Source organism: Neoarius graeffei, chromosome 5 (genome assembly GCF_027579695.1).
Source record: "Neoarius graeffei isolate fNeoGra1 chromosome 5, fNeoGra1.pri, whole genome shotgun sequence".
In the NCBI taxonomy this organism is placed as follows: domain Eukaryota; kingdom Metazoa; phylum Chordata; class Actinopteri; order Siluriformes; family Ariidae; genus Neoarius; species Neoarius graeffei.
Window position 1 is genome coordinate 7,797,574 of NC_083573.1, and position 16,032 is coordinate 7,813,605.

Genomic DNA, 16,032 nt, shown 5'->3' on the forward strand with positions numbered 1-16,032 from the left:
AACAACAACCAAGCCATTCTAACTGAGAAGCAAGTTAAACAGTCTTGTACGTAGTTTTGTGACGTCTTTTGTGCCATATTTGAATGTAAACATATATATTGTACATTAAGGGATATTTTATTTCGGCATATGGTAAAATGCCATTTCATATTACGATAAGGGACTTCAGTCAGGCATCATCGAGGTGCTGAATATGTCTTATGATGGAGTGTCACCTCATCTGCTCTTCTGTTCCCAGAATCTCATCTTTTTACTAATCTCATATCCATGTCAGAGCTATAGATATAGTTTTCAGTGATATAAGGATGGTATTTGATTAATTACAAAATGATTCTGGCATTGTTTCATCAATCTTGGAGGAACTAGATTAAATTCTTGTCCCAATATAGGCAAAATTTGCTTACAATCACCAGTTTGAACAAATCGTGGTATATCCTTGCGTACAGCCACATCATGAAACAAGAGCACACCTTTCTCCACAAATTACCTCCTTTTTAGTGATGGTGTCAAACATGACTCAGGACCCATATGGGCATGTCCTTCATTTGTAAAAGGTGTGACTTGGTCGCTTTCTGTGACTGTTTTACTTCTTGGGATGGAAAACCATGAGTGGGCGTTCCTCTATGCGTTGCCATGGACTTTTCTTGTTCTCATCCTTATCATCTGGGTCGTTATCGTCCTCTGGGCTGGTGACAGAATCCCGCTGGGTCTCACTATTGCTACTACGTGAGCTGTTCCCCCGGCTTCGACCTCTTCGTGGCATTGGTGACCCTCGTGGTTCCTCTGGACCATCATCCAGGAGGGGAGTCAGTGGATTTTCCAAAGGTGATCCTGCTCCCATACGGCCAACTCCACCAGCAAGATCTAGAGGGTCATGATAAGGGAGTTTGGAATACTGCTTCCCACCACTGCTGCCTCCTCCATGCCCCTTTCGCCCATTTCCATGCCGTTCCTCTTTACTCTTCCGTCCGGATACTTGCTTGCGCTCCTGCTGAGTATCTTGGAGACTTGTGTCTGGGCTGCAATCCTTACTGGTGCCAGCAGGGGCACTCAGGGTGCTTTGAGCACTGTGGTTACTGCTGTTAGCGCCACTGTGAGCAAATTCTGAGGCAACATCAATGTAGGAGTGGCGTACGTGAGCATTGGCGCGTCCATCAAGTGATATGAACCAGGCACGAGGGTGCTGCTTGACTCCTAGTTCTCGAAGTTTCTTTTCTGTAAGTGCTTGGAGCTCTCCATTCATCTGGGCCATGGTGGAATCATTAAAGAGCACTGGGATGTGGACTGGTGCTGACGGACCTCCGGATGCCCATACGTTCTCCTCTGAACCGTCTGGGGACCCTACTACTTGCTGGGCTTGCAACTGACCTGATCCCTGGTTCTGGACCTGGTGACCTTGGCTCTGAACTCCACCGCTACCACCATTACCTGCCCCTCCTTGGCCTTCCCTTTCCCTCTCAGCCTGATTCTGGCCATCCTTTGCAGCTTCAGAGCCACCAAACTCAGACGACAGACGCATGTAATGTGCTGGAATGACCAGGGTTGGAACCATGCTGCGGTACATGTTCTCTGTCATTTGATCTAAAGAGCTGCAGAATATGATCTGACCAGGTTGCGTGTTCAGTGTTGTTGGACGAGCAAGATGGTCCTGACTTTGGGAAACCTGCGAGTATTCTGGTGGCTTGTCTGAGAGGGGTGGAGAAGGTGGGTCAGCCGTGTATCCACGATTATCATTAACGACATGTCTGCGACGGTACTCATGATCCTTGACATCTGGGCTGTAGTTGCGACTGTAGTCTTCATGGGGGAGGGTACTGTCGAGGCTGCCTGTGTCTGTGGAACGATGCACCTTCATAGGGAAGCTTTCAGCACCTCGCTGGGCCCCTTTGGATTGTTTATTCTTGGACGAATGACGCAGTTTGTGTGCTGGTACGTGCTTGGCAAACTCATCACGTGCACTCTTGTATTCGTGGGATGTCGAAGCATCAGGTTTGCTGGCCTCTGGATCGCCGTTTGAGGCGGTGGTTTCAACATGACCACTGCAGATAAGGTTGAGGCGAGAAGTGGAGGTGCCCTGGTCTCTTTTGGAGTTGCAGAGAGCAGTTGAGACTTGCCCTTGCTTTTGTTGTCTCCGAGGCTTCAGGCACCTCCGTCTATCAGCAAGAGACAAAAACAAGAATGTGAGTGCATGTGCAATGTGAGTTGATACATGATGGAGCCTCTTTGAAGACCTTGTTTCAGTAACAACTTTGGATAATCTTTCACTCAAAAAGAAATAACAAAAACTAACATGCCACACCCACCAACCTGCAGTAGTAGAGGAGAACACAGAGTAGTACCAGTACAAGCAGAGCCAGAGATCCCAGGATGGAGAGCAATATAAGGGTATGGTATGCAGTGATATCCCTCAGACTCGGGTGAGACAAACCAGGTCCTAAAACGCAATAACAGTTTTACTAATGTATCACTGAACAATTGTTATAGAGCTAGAAACACTACTGAATATCACACACAGCACCTTTTAAATTGTTACATTATCATGTAATTCTATTTATTTTTGCTGAAAATAAGCATACAGTTTGGTGGAGATGCTTCCCCGAGTTTCGGGAAGTATTCCTAAACCCATCTGCAAGTATTTACTGCTTAGTTTTCTGATGAAAACATCACCACCAAATTTCAGTGCATGCACTGAAATTTTTCACAATGTTTTTGGCCACTGACGAAGCGGAGACGCACCAAAAAACAACTCACGAAGCTCAGAGAATATTCGTTGTGCATTGCAAGATTGGTGGCGATGCTACCAATTTTTCATCGCCAAGTATTTGCAAACCCATCACAAGCTGTAATGTGACCGTAGCCTTACACATGATACAGGTTTTTTTCAACTTGAAAAGGAAAGAGCTGCCTTTACAGGTAGTGGTCTAAACACTTTTGAAAAACCCTGGCTCTGATGTCTCTACTCAAGAGGAACCTGGTGATCTCAAAGACAGAAACTAAATACAGGTAAGTGTAATAACCTGAACTGGGAGCCTAGAATCTCAACTTGAGCACCTGCATAAGACAAATGAATACAGAGAACTTTCCCCATGTAAATTACTGACACACACTTTGAAAGTAAGCCAACACCTCTTAATACGGCACAAATGTGTCTATTTTCTGAGCAAGTGAGTAATGACTGGGCTTGTGTGTTTGAACCAAGGCACAAGGATAAATGTGCCTGTGTATTTTACCTGATGAGGGGAAAGCTGCGATCCAGTATCCCAATCGTGAAGCCATAAAGTCCCATGTAAAATGAGAGCCATCTCTTCTAATATAGCCAGTCCCATTTCTTACCCAAAGGCCTGCAAGAAGCAAAATCAATGTTTTTACAAGTTAGCCAAGACTAAAAGGGCTATTATTACCAAATAAGAAATTAAAACATAGAACAAATCTGGCTCCTAAGTGGTGCAACAGAAAATTGTTTGCCCTCTCGCTGAGATGATCCCGATGATGACAAAGCCACCCACAGCCAGGAGCCAAGACAGCAAGATTGGTTATGCTCTCTGGATGGGCTCTTCCCTGTCAACCTGTGAGCTCATGTATGTGGAAGAGGGTTGATAGCGCTTTCCCCAGAGTTTGTTATGCTGCTCAGTGACTCGAAATGAGCAGCATTTCAAAAAGATGTCGTTGCCTGGCTTCACAAGCCTCAGAGGAAATGTGTTAGCCTTCACCTTCCCAAACTGGTGTCTATTTTATGATAGAGGCAAGCTGGCTGGTGGGTGGGAATTAGCAGGCAACCAAATTTTGGACAAAATGGGGGACTATATTTAAGCCTGAAATTGCCTCAGCTGGGAATTTGGCAGAATAAGAAACAATAGTAAACAGTAGAGGTCCCAAAATGGAACCCTGTGGTACACCAGCTTTAACATTTCACCCTTTCCAACAACAGCTCAACAGAAAGTACACCACTACAAAAATGTATTACTTAAGTAATTCTCTAAGGTTTCTCTCTGTATGTATACCTGTGTTCATGTTATACACCCACACAGGTATGCTGGTGGGCGAACGGATACGGGAGTCGGAGGGCAGAGGAACAGAGAAATGAACTGGCTCTGTGACTTGAACTTCATTTCCTTCCCGGTCGAACAGCTGGGCACTGACTGCAGCTACAACTGTCAAATCCGTCCAGCTGTTCTCTCCTCCTACATGAACATACACACATTATTTACATGCAGTAGTTTATTATGTAGTATGTATATCCTTCTCAAAATCTACAGTGATATCAATCTCTCTGTCTGGTATATGACCTGTGGTGTTGAGCTCCAGCGCCAGGAGGTAGGGGAAGTCATTGATTTCACTCATGTCTCTGGCAGTGGTCAAAACAGCAGTCATTTCAGAGAAGGAGGAGTTCAACTGCAAGCTCCGCCTTGGAACGTGCAGCCATGGCTGGCTCCGCCCTCCTGTGTGAGCAAATCAGGGTTGTTGTGTCCAACTCATATTAGCATCACAGACATGTATGTAAATTTAAGGTAAAAGGCATTTTAAACACAGGGAAAGTGCTCTTCACAACAACAATGTGCATGTTTCCAAGAAATAACATTGATACTCTATGCTAAAAAAAAAAAAACTTACTCTTGTTACTTTCAACCTTGTTAGTGGTTTAGTCGTGTAAAACCAAAGTACGGCCTGTCAGCAAAGAAACCTTGTACAGTGACAATAAAATAAAGTTTGTACAATTTCTAATTGTTGCAAGAGCTAATTGCCGTTATCACAAGAGATTTCGCATTTATACAATTACAGTGTCTTGAAAAAGTATTCATCCCCCTTGGTGTTTGTCCTGTTTTGTCGCATTACAAGCTGGAATTAAAATGGATTTTTGGCGGGTTAGCACCATTTGATTTACACAACATGCCTACAGTTATAAATATGTAAATTGTTGTTTTATTGTGACACAAGCAATAATTAAGATGAAAAAAACAGAAATCTGGAGTGTGCATAGGTATTCACCCCCTTTTGTATGAAACCCCTAAATAAGAGCTGGTCCAACCAATTCACTTCATAAGTCACATAATTATTTGATTAAGATCCACTTGTGTACAATCAAAGTATCACATGATCGGTCACATGGTGTCTGTATAAATCAACCTGTTCTGGAAGGACCCTGACTCTGCAACATTACTAAACAAGCAACATGAGAACCAAGGAGCACTCCAAAGGGGTCATAGACAAAGTTGTGGAGAAGTATAGATCAGGGTCGGGTTATAAAAAATATCCCCAACTTTGAATATCCCAGGGAGCACCATTAAATCCATTATAGCAAAACAGAAAGAATATGGCACCACTACAAACCTGACAAGAGAAGGCCGCCCACCAAAACTCACAGACTGGGCAAGGAGGGCATTAATCAGAGATGCAACAAGGACACCAAAGATAACACTGAAGGAGCTGCAAAGATCCACAGCGGAGATGGGAGTATCTGTCCACAGGACCACTTTAAGCCATACACTCCACAGAGTGGGTGGGGCTTTATGGAAGAGTGGCCAGAAAAAAGTCACTGCTTAAGAAAACATGTTTGGAGTTTGTCCAACAGCATGTGGCAGACTCCCCAAACACATGGAAGAAGATCCTCTGGTCAAATGAGACTAAAATTGATCTTTTTGGCCATCATGGGAAATGCCATGTGTGGCAAAACCCAACACCCGGAGAACACCATTCTTACAGTGAAGCATGGTGGTGGCAGCATCATGCTGTGGGGATGTTTTTCTTCTGCAAGAACAGGAAAGCTGGTCAGGACTGAAGGAAAGATGGATGGCACTAAATACAACCCCGATTCCAAAAAAGTTGGGACAAAGTACAAATTGTAAATAAAAACGGAATGCAATGATGTGGAAGTTTCAAAATTCCATATTTTATTCAGAATAGAACATAGATGACATATCAAATGTTTAAACTGAGAAAATGTATCATTTAAAGAGAAAAATTAGGTGATTTTAAATTTCATGACAACAACACATCTCAAAAAAGTTGGGACAAGGCCATGTTTCCCACTGTGAGACATCCCCTTTTCTCTTTACAACAGTCTGTAAACGTCTGGGGACTGAGGAGACAAGTTGCTCAAGTTTAGGGATAGGAATGTTAACCCATTCTTGTCTAATGTAGGATTCTAGTTGCTCAACTGTCTTCGGTCTTTTTTGTCGTATCTTCTGTTTTATGATGTGCCGAATGTTTTCTATGGGTGAAAGATCTGGACTGCAGGCTGGCCAGTTCAGTACCCGGAACCTTCTTCTACGCAGCCATGATGCTGTAATTGATGCAGTATGTGGTTTGGCATTGTCATGTTGGAAAATGCAAGGTCTTCCCTGAAAGAGATGTCGTCTGGATGGGAGCATATGTTGCTCTAGACCTGGATATACCTTTCAGCATCGATGGCGTCTTTCCAGATGCGTAAGCTGCCCATGCGACACGCACTAATGCAACCCCATACCATCAGAGATGCAGGCTTCTGAACTGAGCGCTGATAACAACTTGGGTCGTCCTTCTCCTTTTTAGTCCAAATGACACGCGTCCCTGATTTCCATAAAGAATTTCAAATTTTGATTCGTCTGACCACAGAACAGTTTTCCACTTTGCCGCAGTCCATTTTAAATGAGCCTTGGCCCAGAGAAGACATCTGCGCTTCTGGATCATGTTTAGATATGGCTTCTTCTTTGAACTATAGAGTTTTAGCTGGCAACGGCAGATGGCACGGTGAATTGTGTTCACAGATAATGTTCTCTGGAAATATTCCTGAGCCCATTTTGTGATTTCCAATACAGAAGCATGCCTGTATGTGATGCAGTGCCATCTAAGGGCCCGAAGATCACGGGCACCCGGTATGGTTTTCCGGCCTTGACCCTTACGCACAGAGATTCTTCCAGATTCTCTGAATCTTTTGATGATATTATGTACTGTAGATGATGATATGTTCAAACTCTTTGCAATTTTACACTGTCGAACTCCTTTCTGATATTGCTCCACTATTTGTCGGCACAGAATTAGGGGGATTGGTGATCCTCTTCCCATCTTTACTTCTGAGAGCTGCTGCCACTCCAAGATGCTCTTTTTATACCCAGTCATGTTAATGACCTATAGCCAACTGACCAACTGACCTAATGAGTTGCAGTTTGGTCCTTCAGCTGTTCCTTTTTTGTACCTTTAACTTTTCCAGCCTCTTATTGCCCCTGTCCCAACTTTTTTGAGATGTGTTGCTGTGATGAAATTTCAAATGAGCCAATATTTGGCATGAAATTTCAAAGTGTCTCACTTTCGACATTTGATATGTTGTCTATGTTCTACTGTGAATACAATATCAGTTTTTGAGATTTGTAAATTATTGCATTCCGTTTTTATTTACAATTTGTACTTTGTCCCAACTTTTTTGGAATCGGGGTTGTACAGGGCAATTCTGGCAGAAAACCTGTTTGAGTCAGCCAGAGGTTTGAGACTGGGACAAAGTTTCACGTTCCAGCAGGACAATGACCCTAAACATACTGCTAAAGCTACACTGGAGTGGTTTCAAGGGAAACATTTAACTGTCTTGGAATGGCTTAAATCAAAGCCCAGACCTCAATCCAATTGAGAATCTGTGGCATAACTTGAAAATTGCTGTACACCAACGCAACCCATCTAACTTGAAGGAGTTGGAGCAGTTTTGCCTTGAGGAATGGGCAAAAATCCCAATGACTAGATGTGCTAAGCTAATAGAGACATACCCCAAGAGACTTGCAGCTGTAATTGCAGCAAAAGGTGGCTCTACAAAGTATTGACTTTAGCAGGGAGTGAATACCTATGCACACTCCAGATTTATGTTTTTTCATCTTAATTATTGCTTGTGTCACAATAAAACAACAATTTGCACCTTTACAGTGGTCAGCATGTTGCGTAAATCAAATGGTGCTAACCCGCCAAAAATCCATTTTAATTCCAGCTTGTAATGTGACAAAACTGGACAAACACCAAGGGGGATGAATACTTTTGCAAGACACTGTATTATTATTGTTGTTGAGAGTAAATATAAAAATGTAATAATTCAGGTCCATGCTAGAATACTGTGTTAAGCATCAGATTTTCGAGGATGTTGTTGCTATGGTAACAATAGCAGGAAATAGTAACTGTCAGGAAAAGTAGCTGAAGATACAAAGGTTATGTGTGTGTGCACATGAGAGAGAGAGAAAGACACTGACTCAAACTAAATTAAGTCAAGAGGATATCACACTTGATTTTTTCTGTAGGCTACTATCGATTGAATTTTTAAAGTAACCCCAGAATAGGCAGTTGAAAGTCAGCAGCATACAGTCTGGCAGCTTGCTGAAAACCTAATGTCGTTCAGTTGTGTTTGATACAGCAAGTGAGTTTGCCAAGTTTCAGCAAAAATTCCAGCCCAACTATATCCCAAAAGACCAAATTCAGGCACTGAAAAAGGGAGACATTTTCTCAGCCTTTTCACGGGAAAACAAGGTCACTGTGGTGCACGTGCATTTCTGATGCCGGGACATTCTCCGCTCCGTAACCCCCCTTTCCCCAGCCCAACCATTTTCAAAATATCTTACAATAGAAATGATTCTGTACATCATAGACACACTGTCTGCACTTATTTGTAGACGTTTATTTGAATTAATTCGCTAGATTTTCAAACTATCCCAATTTGGTACTTGGCAACCCTGCTAACTGTACCATTTGTTGCTCTTCCACAACTGAAAATGTTCACAGAGCGAGCATGGGGCAACATGATGTCTGCCCCAATGGGCCTCTATTAGCACCACTACTGTAGATGCCATAATAATTCTATGGGGCTAAATATGGTAGAAAGGCAAGCAAATCAATAGAACGTTGGCTTATGTCTGTCAAATAGGAACATCTAGTGCATTTTGTACCTGGAGAGCCGTAAAAAACATGGATGACATCATCATACAGGATGAGGGTTCCTGGTCTTTGAGCCAAAAGGTACAGACTGACTGAGGAGAATACTGCAATACCATAGAAGAGAGACAGAGTCATAAAAACGTGCTTGTGCATTCTATATTTTTTATATGTATGTACACATTACATTCTGTATTAATATTTAAGGAATTAAACACCACTTGGGGGTGTGATGTAAGAAGAAAATAACCAATGACAGAGTGGTGTAACGCAAAATACCACTTGAAATATATATATATATATGATACATCACAGCATTGCTCCAGTCTGGCTTGTGCCCTAATTTTAAGGACTCGTGACTTGGCTTGGACTTGAGCACTGATGACTCGGACTTGGACTCATGCATTAACTGCATTTGGACTTGTAAACTGGAGACAGGGACTCTGATTTTTTCTTTATTTGTTGTAACATACCATAATAATTTGGCATATTTATATCTACATTCATTTTTATACTAATTTTGTGCAAGAGAATGCACATTCACCTGTTCATGCATCATGTTCAGGAACAAACGAACGTCAATAGCGCTAAAATGCCTGGAGAGGATGCCCCAAGGATTGTCTGCTTTGCTTATACAGACTTCTTGTGCAGTGGGAAAAAATGCACTGCTGTGTGTTCCATATGTAGAAGAACTATTAGGGAGATGACAGGGACAACCTCGAACTTCAATCATCATTTGGCAAGACTCCACACAGTGAAGGAAGTGACGCGCTAAGTTCATTGCTCTGTTGATAGCGGGGCTTGCTAACTGAGCGATGAACTAGCTAGTGTTAACCCTTTCTCATGTTATTTGCCCTGTTGTTCGTGGGCAGGGCTTGCTAAGCAATGAACAAGCTTTTTATCTGTAGCCTGTTAACTAAAATGGGGCAGTTGAGCAGTAACGTTAGTCCAACACAGTAGCAGAGACACTTTCGCATCAAGGCAGCAACAGCCACCGTCAAATGGTGCGGTTGGAGTCTTGTTCTCAGATCTGACTCGGACTTGACTCGGATCAATCGTGGACTTGACTCATAATAACTTGGACTTGAACACTAGACTCGAGACTGGACTCTAACTCGAGGTTTAGTGACTCAACTACAACACTGCATCACAGCAATTTGCCAATACCAATTGTTTGTTTGTCAAAATATGACTATAATTTTTTATCCATTTACAGTTACACTGGATGTTCTGGAATGTCTGGGAAACAAGTTCCTTCCTGTTATCACGCATGTTATAGTACCTGTAAATATTCATTCTCTCGTTCCTGTGGTAAGAACTTACACAGGGACTTTTCTGGCAGATGCTACAGCTAAATCTCATTGTGCTTAAAGCTTTGCTTCATAAAAAAAGCTGAAAATCAGAATAACTGCATTTCTATCACAGACACTTGTTCCCAAAGCAGGAGATGACATCATGAACATTATATCATTCAAACAGGGATGTGATTTGGGGCTGGTGAAATTATCTGAAAATTTTAGCCAGGGGTCTGGGGGCCGCAGGCCCCCAGCTGACCCAGGGCAGCGCCCTGGTGGGGGGACAAGGGGGGCGAAGCCCCCCGAAGCTCCTGGGTTCTGGGGTTTTCTGACTTAAAAATTGTACTAAAATGGCAAGCAAACACACAAGAAAAAACTTGTCATGATTAACAAATTCAAGCCAATTTAATGGTCAACATGCAACTCTGAGCCCCTATAGTAAATTCAATGATTCTTAACTGACAAAAAGCCAAAACATGAAACCTAAAAATGTCATTCTAAATTAAATCATCTGCATTAGAATAAATAGAAAATTGTATAAGGAAAAACAAAATTTATACTTTCAATTACTGTTGAAGTTGAACATACCTAAATGTGCCTTTTCAAACAAACATGATGCAACATAAGAATTCATCCACAAGTCTTCAGGAACTCTCAAAGAAAAAAGATACTAGCATCCATGTCCAGTTCCAGCATATCAGTCACTTTTTTTCTGCAGTTTCTATTCTAGCAATGTCAACTTCATATACATAACTCTATAGTGTTCACTCACCAAAGGATAATCATAATTCCACAGTGTTCATTCACTTAAGGATATTCAGAACCCCAGTGTTCACTCACTTAAGGATATTCAAAACTACTGTGTTCACTCACTTAGGTTTCGTTTCTGTCCCGGGCTCCAGCCCAACTTTGCACGCTCGTAGCTCGGGCAGGGAAGGTCCCAGCATCCCCAAACTTGACAGCCAGAGTCCTCTGCCCTCCCCCCAAAGAACCAGCGCGGGCAGGGCGCGCTAGCCCTGCGCCTCGGGACGTAATTCGCTCCGAGGCGAGCCGCGGCGCTCCGCTTAGGTTTCGTTTCTATCCCGGGCTCCAGCCCGACTTTGCACGCTCGTAGCTCGGGCAGGGGAGGTCCCAGCATTCCCAAACTTGACAGCCAGAGACCTCTGCCCTCTCCCCAAAGAACGAAATCACTGAACAAATGTCTCACAGTCTTATGTCCAATGTCTGTAGCAACCTCTTTCTCCAACCATTCCCAGCGGAACTTGTTTTTCACTATTCTGTCGATTTCTTTAACTCGATTTGCATCTTTACGCTCGATCACGGAGGCTGCCATCTTTCAACTCTTTGTATGAAGCGAGCTTACGTACAGCTATCTAACAAGCGCGTTCATTGGTTGTTACAGAGCGATGGGCCAATCACGTACCTCGTTTCATCTCAATGACGGAATTACTGAAAGTCAGAATGAATAGGATACAAATGAGGATTTTTGAGCGAAAAATCGGAAAAAATTTTTTTTCAAATTTTGAGGTGAAAAAAGCGGAATTCCGCGAATTCGCGGAAAAATCACATCCCTGTTCAAATCCAGACAGACATGATGAGACTAGAACAATCCACCTCACACTACATCATCATTTATTTTCATAATCTGACTCCATCACCATGTCCCACATCTCTTCAAACATAAAATCGGTCAACACTGAGCAAGGAAACAACTAATTATCCAACCGAAAGTTTTATGTCATGTAGAAACCTGAGGCATGTCTGAGTCATGCCTGATTTCATACCTTGAATTTAGATGTTTTAATTAAATGCTTTCCATCTTCTCATTCATATATCACTGTTGGAGTCTTTTTTCATTTGTCTCCTGTGTTTGTCCCATCATTTTACAGAACGACAAATCAAAATACATCATACTGCATAAATGACAGCGGGGGGGGGGGGGGGGGGGGGGGGGGATTCTTCTTCAGTCCGCATTTTCCATCCCCCGATTTTTAAATTCAAGTGTTTGTGTTTAAAGGCAGTGTTCAAGATGCTACTGAAAATATTCAAAAATTCCCTCATTGAATACTGACATTAATTTCTGGACTGGCAGCACCAGTCAAAAGTTTGTACACCTTCTAATTCAGCATTTTGTCTTTATTTTTATTAATTAAAAGTCACTGCATGTCTAAAAGTAATGATGGATGTGGTTTCTCTTTATTTAGTTGAGCTGTGGGGCGGCACGGTGGTGTAGTGGTTAGCACTGTCGCCTCACAACAAGAAGGTCCTGGGTTCGAGCCCAGCGGCCGACGAGGGCCTTTCTGTGTGGAGTTTGCATGTTGTCCGCGTGGGTTTCCTCCGGGTGCTCCGGTTTCCCCCACAGTCCAGAGGCATGCAGGTTAGGTTAACTGGTGGCTCTAAATTGACCGTAGGTGTGAGTGTGAATGGTTGTCTGTGTTTATGTGTCAGCCCTGCGATGACCTGGCGATTTGTCCAGGGTGTACCCCGCCTCTCGTCCATAGTTAGATGGGATAGGCTCCAGCTTGCCTGCGACCCTGTAGGACAGGATAAGCGGCTACAGATAATGGATGGATAGTTGAGCGGTTCTTGGCATAATATACTACAGCTGTAGTGTTGACTAGGGCTGTTTACTGTATTTTTATTATTTATAACAGTCATTCCTGTTTGATGATGTCAAATGCATTAAGAAGGCAAGAAACTCGTCCACTAATTAACTTTTGACAAGGCACACCTGTTAATTGAAAAACATTCCAGGTGATGACCTCATGAAGCTGGTGAAGAAAATGCAAATAGTGTGCAAAGCGTCATCAAAGTAAATGCTGGCTACTTTGTTATTTCAAAATTTTGATTTCTTCAGTAATGTTCTACAATGTAGAAAATAGTCAAAAGACAGAAAATCCAATGAATTAGTGGGGGATACAAACTTTTGACTGGTAGTGTAGATCTGAAAAAACACATATTATGACATTATCAGGCATGTAACGATCCTGAACCCAATTCACGATTCAATTTCCCCGTGACTTTTTTTTTGGCAAAAAAATTTAAATGAAGAAAATTTTACAACCAAAAAAATGTGACATTTATTTTCCTATTCTTTATCACCTTAAATATGAATTTTATGAAATTACAAAAATGCTTTTGTTCCATTTTATTAATAACCAAAAATAATCATTTCCCCCCCATTTGCAAAGGTTGGAGTAAAATATAATAGCCCATTAACTAAAATATTACTTTTATTAAAAATGAAAAAGTTAATAACAAATAGGTGTTTTCTTAATAAACTTTAATGAACATTTGTACTCCCTCCATTTTCTTCTCTTCAGCAGTCTGTAAAAAAGAGCTCTGATTTCTTGTTAAATCTATTTGGACAGTCAATTGCACAACAGCTCTTTTCCATGTTAGATTTTTTTTTTTTTTGGGGGGGGGGGGGGGGGGGTTTGTGTGTGTTTTCACAGCATTAGAGCTGTGTTACTTCCACCTAGGATGAAGTCACATGCATTCCTCCTACTGTACGTTCCTGCACCCTCTACACAATGCAATTACAGTTAAAAAAACTAATAGATTATGCAGTCTGATTATAATCGCATTTCATTTTTTTATCGATTTGAATCGTCATAAATTTGTATCACAATTTATCGTCGGATGATATATCATTACATGGCTAGACATTAATGTAGGATTTTGCTTCCTAACTCCAATTTCACACCAGATGTGATATGTCAGCACCACACCATAGGGTCTGTTTTGGCAAGTCCAACATTTAGTTATCATTTTTTTATTGCTTTGAGAGTGAGAGTAACTGTTCAAGAGCTACCAGAAATCTTTGCCAAAAGCCATGAAACCACATGTTGTTGTTCGGTGTCTGCAGCTAACCAGCAAATCATCATTTCTGACTGGTACAAAACACCAACACTGGAGACCCCTTCAGAAAATAAACATCTTACAGAAAACATCGCCATATCAAAGATACACGAAGACAGATTTTAAAATGAGGATCGTTTTTCATCTAAGTACCTATGAATCATCTGCTATGAATGAAATCAATCACCACCATCTCACCAAACAGAATTGGGAATTCGACAGCGATGTAGCATTACTGTTATTATTTTTTTTTTTCAATGTTTACTCACAGGGCACTTTGCTGGCGTGCCACGGCACTGAGCTGGTGACGTAATCCTTTCGAGACGCTGTGATGATTACCCATGTGCCCATGCGGTACTGGAAATTCACAACTGCCGCATCATCACTGGCCCCCTGGCTGGATGCCAGGACACTCTGGTTGCCATGGACGACGATGGCAGCATCGGACAGGGGCGAAAGGTTGCCGCTGTCAAAGACCTTGACCCTCACCTGTACCTCTGAAAGAGGAACACCGTAAACAGGAAATGATTAACGTCCATTCAAATCTCCACCCAGAAACACATTAAATATGTTTAGATTGACATATTTCGCGATTATGGTGGTAATCTGAGTTGAATTGAAGGGGGCGGGGATTCAACGATCCCAAGCATAAGGGATAACAGTCTGGTTTTGCTGCTAGCATCCATCCAATTTATCCCTTTAGCCAGGAATCACTTTTTTTGAGACATTTCATGTTAAATATTATGTTACGAAGGAATCTGACATAGACGTAATGAAGATATCGGTGCAAACTTTATACGAGGAGAGTTACGGCTAGTTCGCAGCTACGAGACTGAGACACTGGCTGCGATATTAGCATGAACGTTAAAGGGTGTCGAATGGCATTGTGGGTAAAGTGAAAATAAAGCATGAAACAAGTTCATCGGAAGATAAATATCTTGGATGCCACCGAAAAGCATATTTTAAGGGTAAAGTTGCAAATATGCAAATGCAGCATGCAAATGAGGTGCAAGTCTTGAAGAATACATTTTTAAATAGCTACTAAGTGTAATTCTGGTGCAAATTAGGCTTCACATCTCTGGCCTTGCACATGCAGGATGAGCTTCAGGTCTTACAAACACAAAGCAATGCAAGGTGTGTGAGCGTGTGAGTGTGTTATTCACATGACTAATTTGCATAAATGACAGGCCTGCAGATCTCACATGATGTCATCTGATTGGTGCTGAAACAAGCTGTCATGTTTTCTTTTTGTTTTGTTTTTTTAATTTAATCGGAATGGGCGTCGAATGAACACCTGATTCAAATGAAAACAGGTTTCAATTAAAAAGGGTGCAAGAGGCTCTTTTATAGCAGCATGACAGTTTTCCTGTAATAAACTCAATTCACTATCATTCATCAATTCAATATCATTCATCAAAACAATAGGCGTTAATCGAATAATCGATTATTATTATTATTATTATTATGATTATTATTATTCATAAAGATGTTGTTTAGGGCTTTCTGGCTGATGTAATTGATTAGAGATTAGATCCCCACCCTTCCCCGCATCTTTCCTTCCAGCACTCACCGGGATCCAACACCGATTTCTCGTGCGTCCTCTCGGTGCAGCACAAAAGCAGGAGGAAGACGAAAAAACGGCACACGCGCTCGGGCGGCATCGTCAATCCGACATCACCGTTCACTCCACGTTAGCCATTTCTATTCTGTTCATCCGTGTGTGTATGTGTGTGTGTGTTAAAGATGGTTGTTGCTAGGGGCGTTTCGCGCATCCTCACCGCGACGCATCCCTCTCCCTCTCTCCTCCTCTCCCTCTCCCCCCACCTCTCTCTCCTCCTCCTCCTCTTCAGGATGCAGCTGTCGCGCACTGAAGCTTGATTGTTCCAGGAGTTTTTAAAAAACAGCAACAGTGACATCTAGTGGTGGAAAAATAGCGTTGCATGATAAATATTTGCCAAGTGTTCACGCGCTTGAGTGCAGTAATATGCGTTTGCGGCAT

General features: G+C 42.2%; 1 protein-coding gene across 1 annotated transcript; it reads right to left on the reverse strand.

Annotated features, from left to right (window-relative positions):
• Positions 1–583: 583 nt before the first annotated feature.
• On the reverse strand, positions 584–15,694 carry LOC132885864 (protein FAM171A2). The gene is made up of 8 exons (XM_060920385.1): positions 15,604–15,694; positions 14,303–14,530; positions 8,892–8,984; positions 4,287–4,439; positions 4,002–4,181; positions 3,231–3,341; positions 2,308–2,434; positions 584–2,153 (listed from the first exon to the last, which is right to left on the reverse strand). Exons 1-8 carry the CDS (start codon positions 15,692–15,694, stop codon positions 584–586), a joined length of 2,553 nt encoding a protein of 850 aa, XP_060776368.1.
• Positions 15,695–16,032: the final 338 nt, after the last annotated feature.

Coding starts and splice junctions, on each gene's coding strand:
- LOC132885864 (XM_060920385.1), bottom strand. CDS start 15,694: ATGCCGCCCGAGCGCGTGTGCCGTTTTTTCGTCTTCCTCCTGCTTTTG. Junction 14,531..15,603: donor GAAATCGGTGTTGGATCCCG/GTGAGTGCTGGA, acceptor TTCCTCTTTCAG/AGGTACAGGTGAGGGTCAAG. Junction 3,342..4,001: donor GGTGTATAACATGAACACAG/GTATACATACAG, acceptor TGCTTCTTGCAG/GCCTTTGGGTAAGAAATGGG.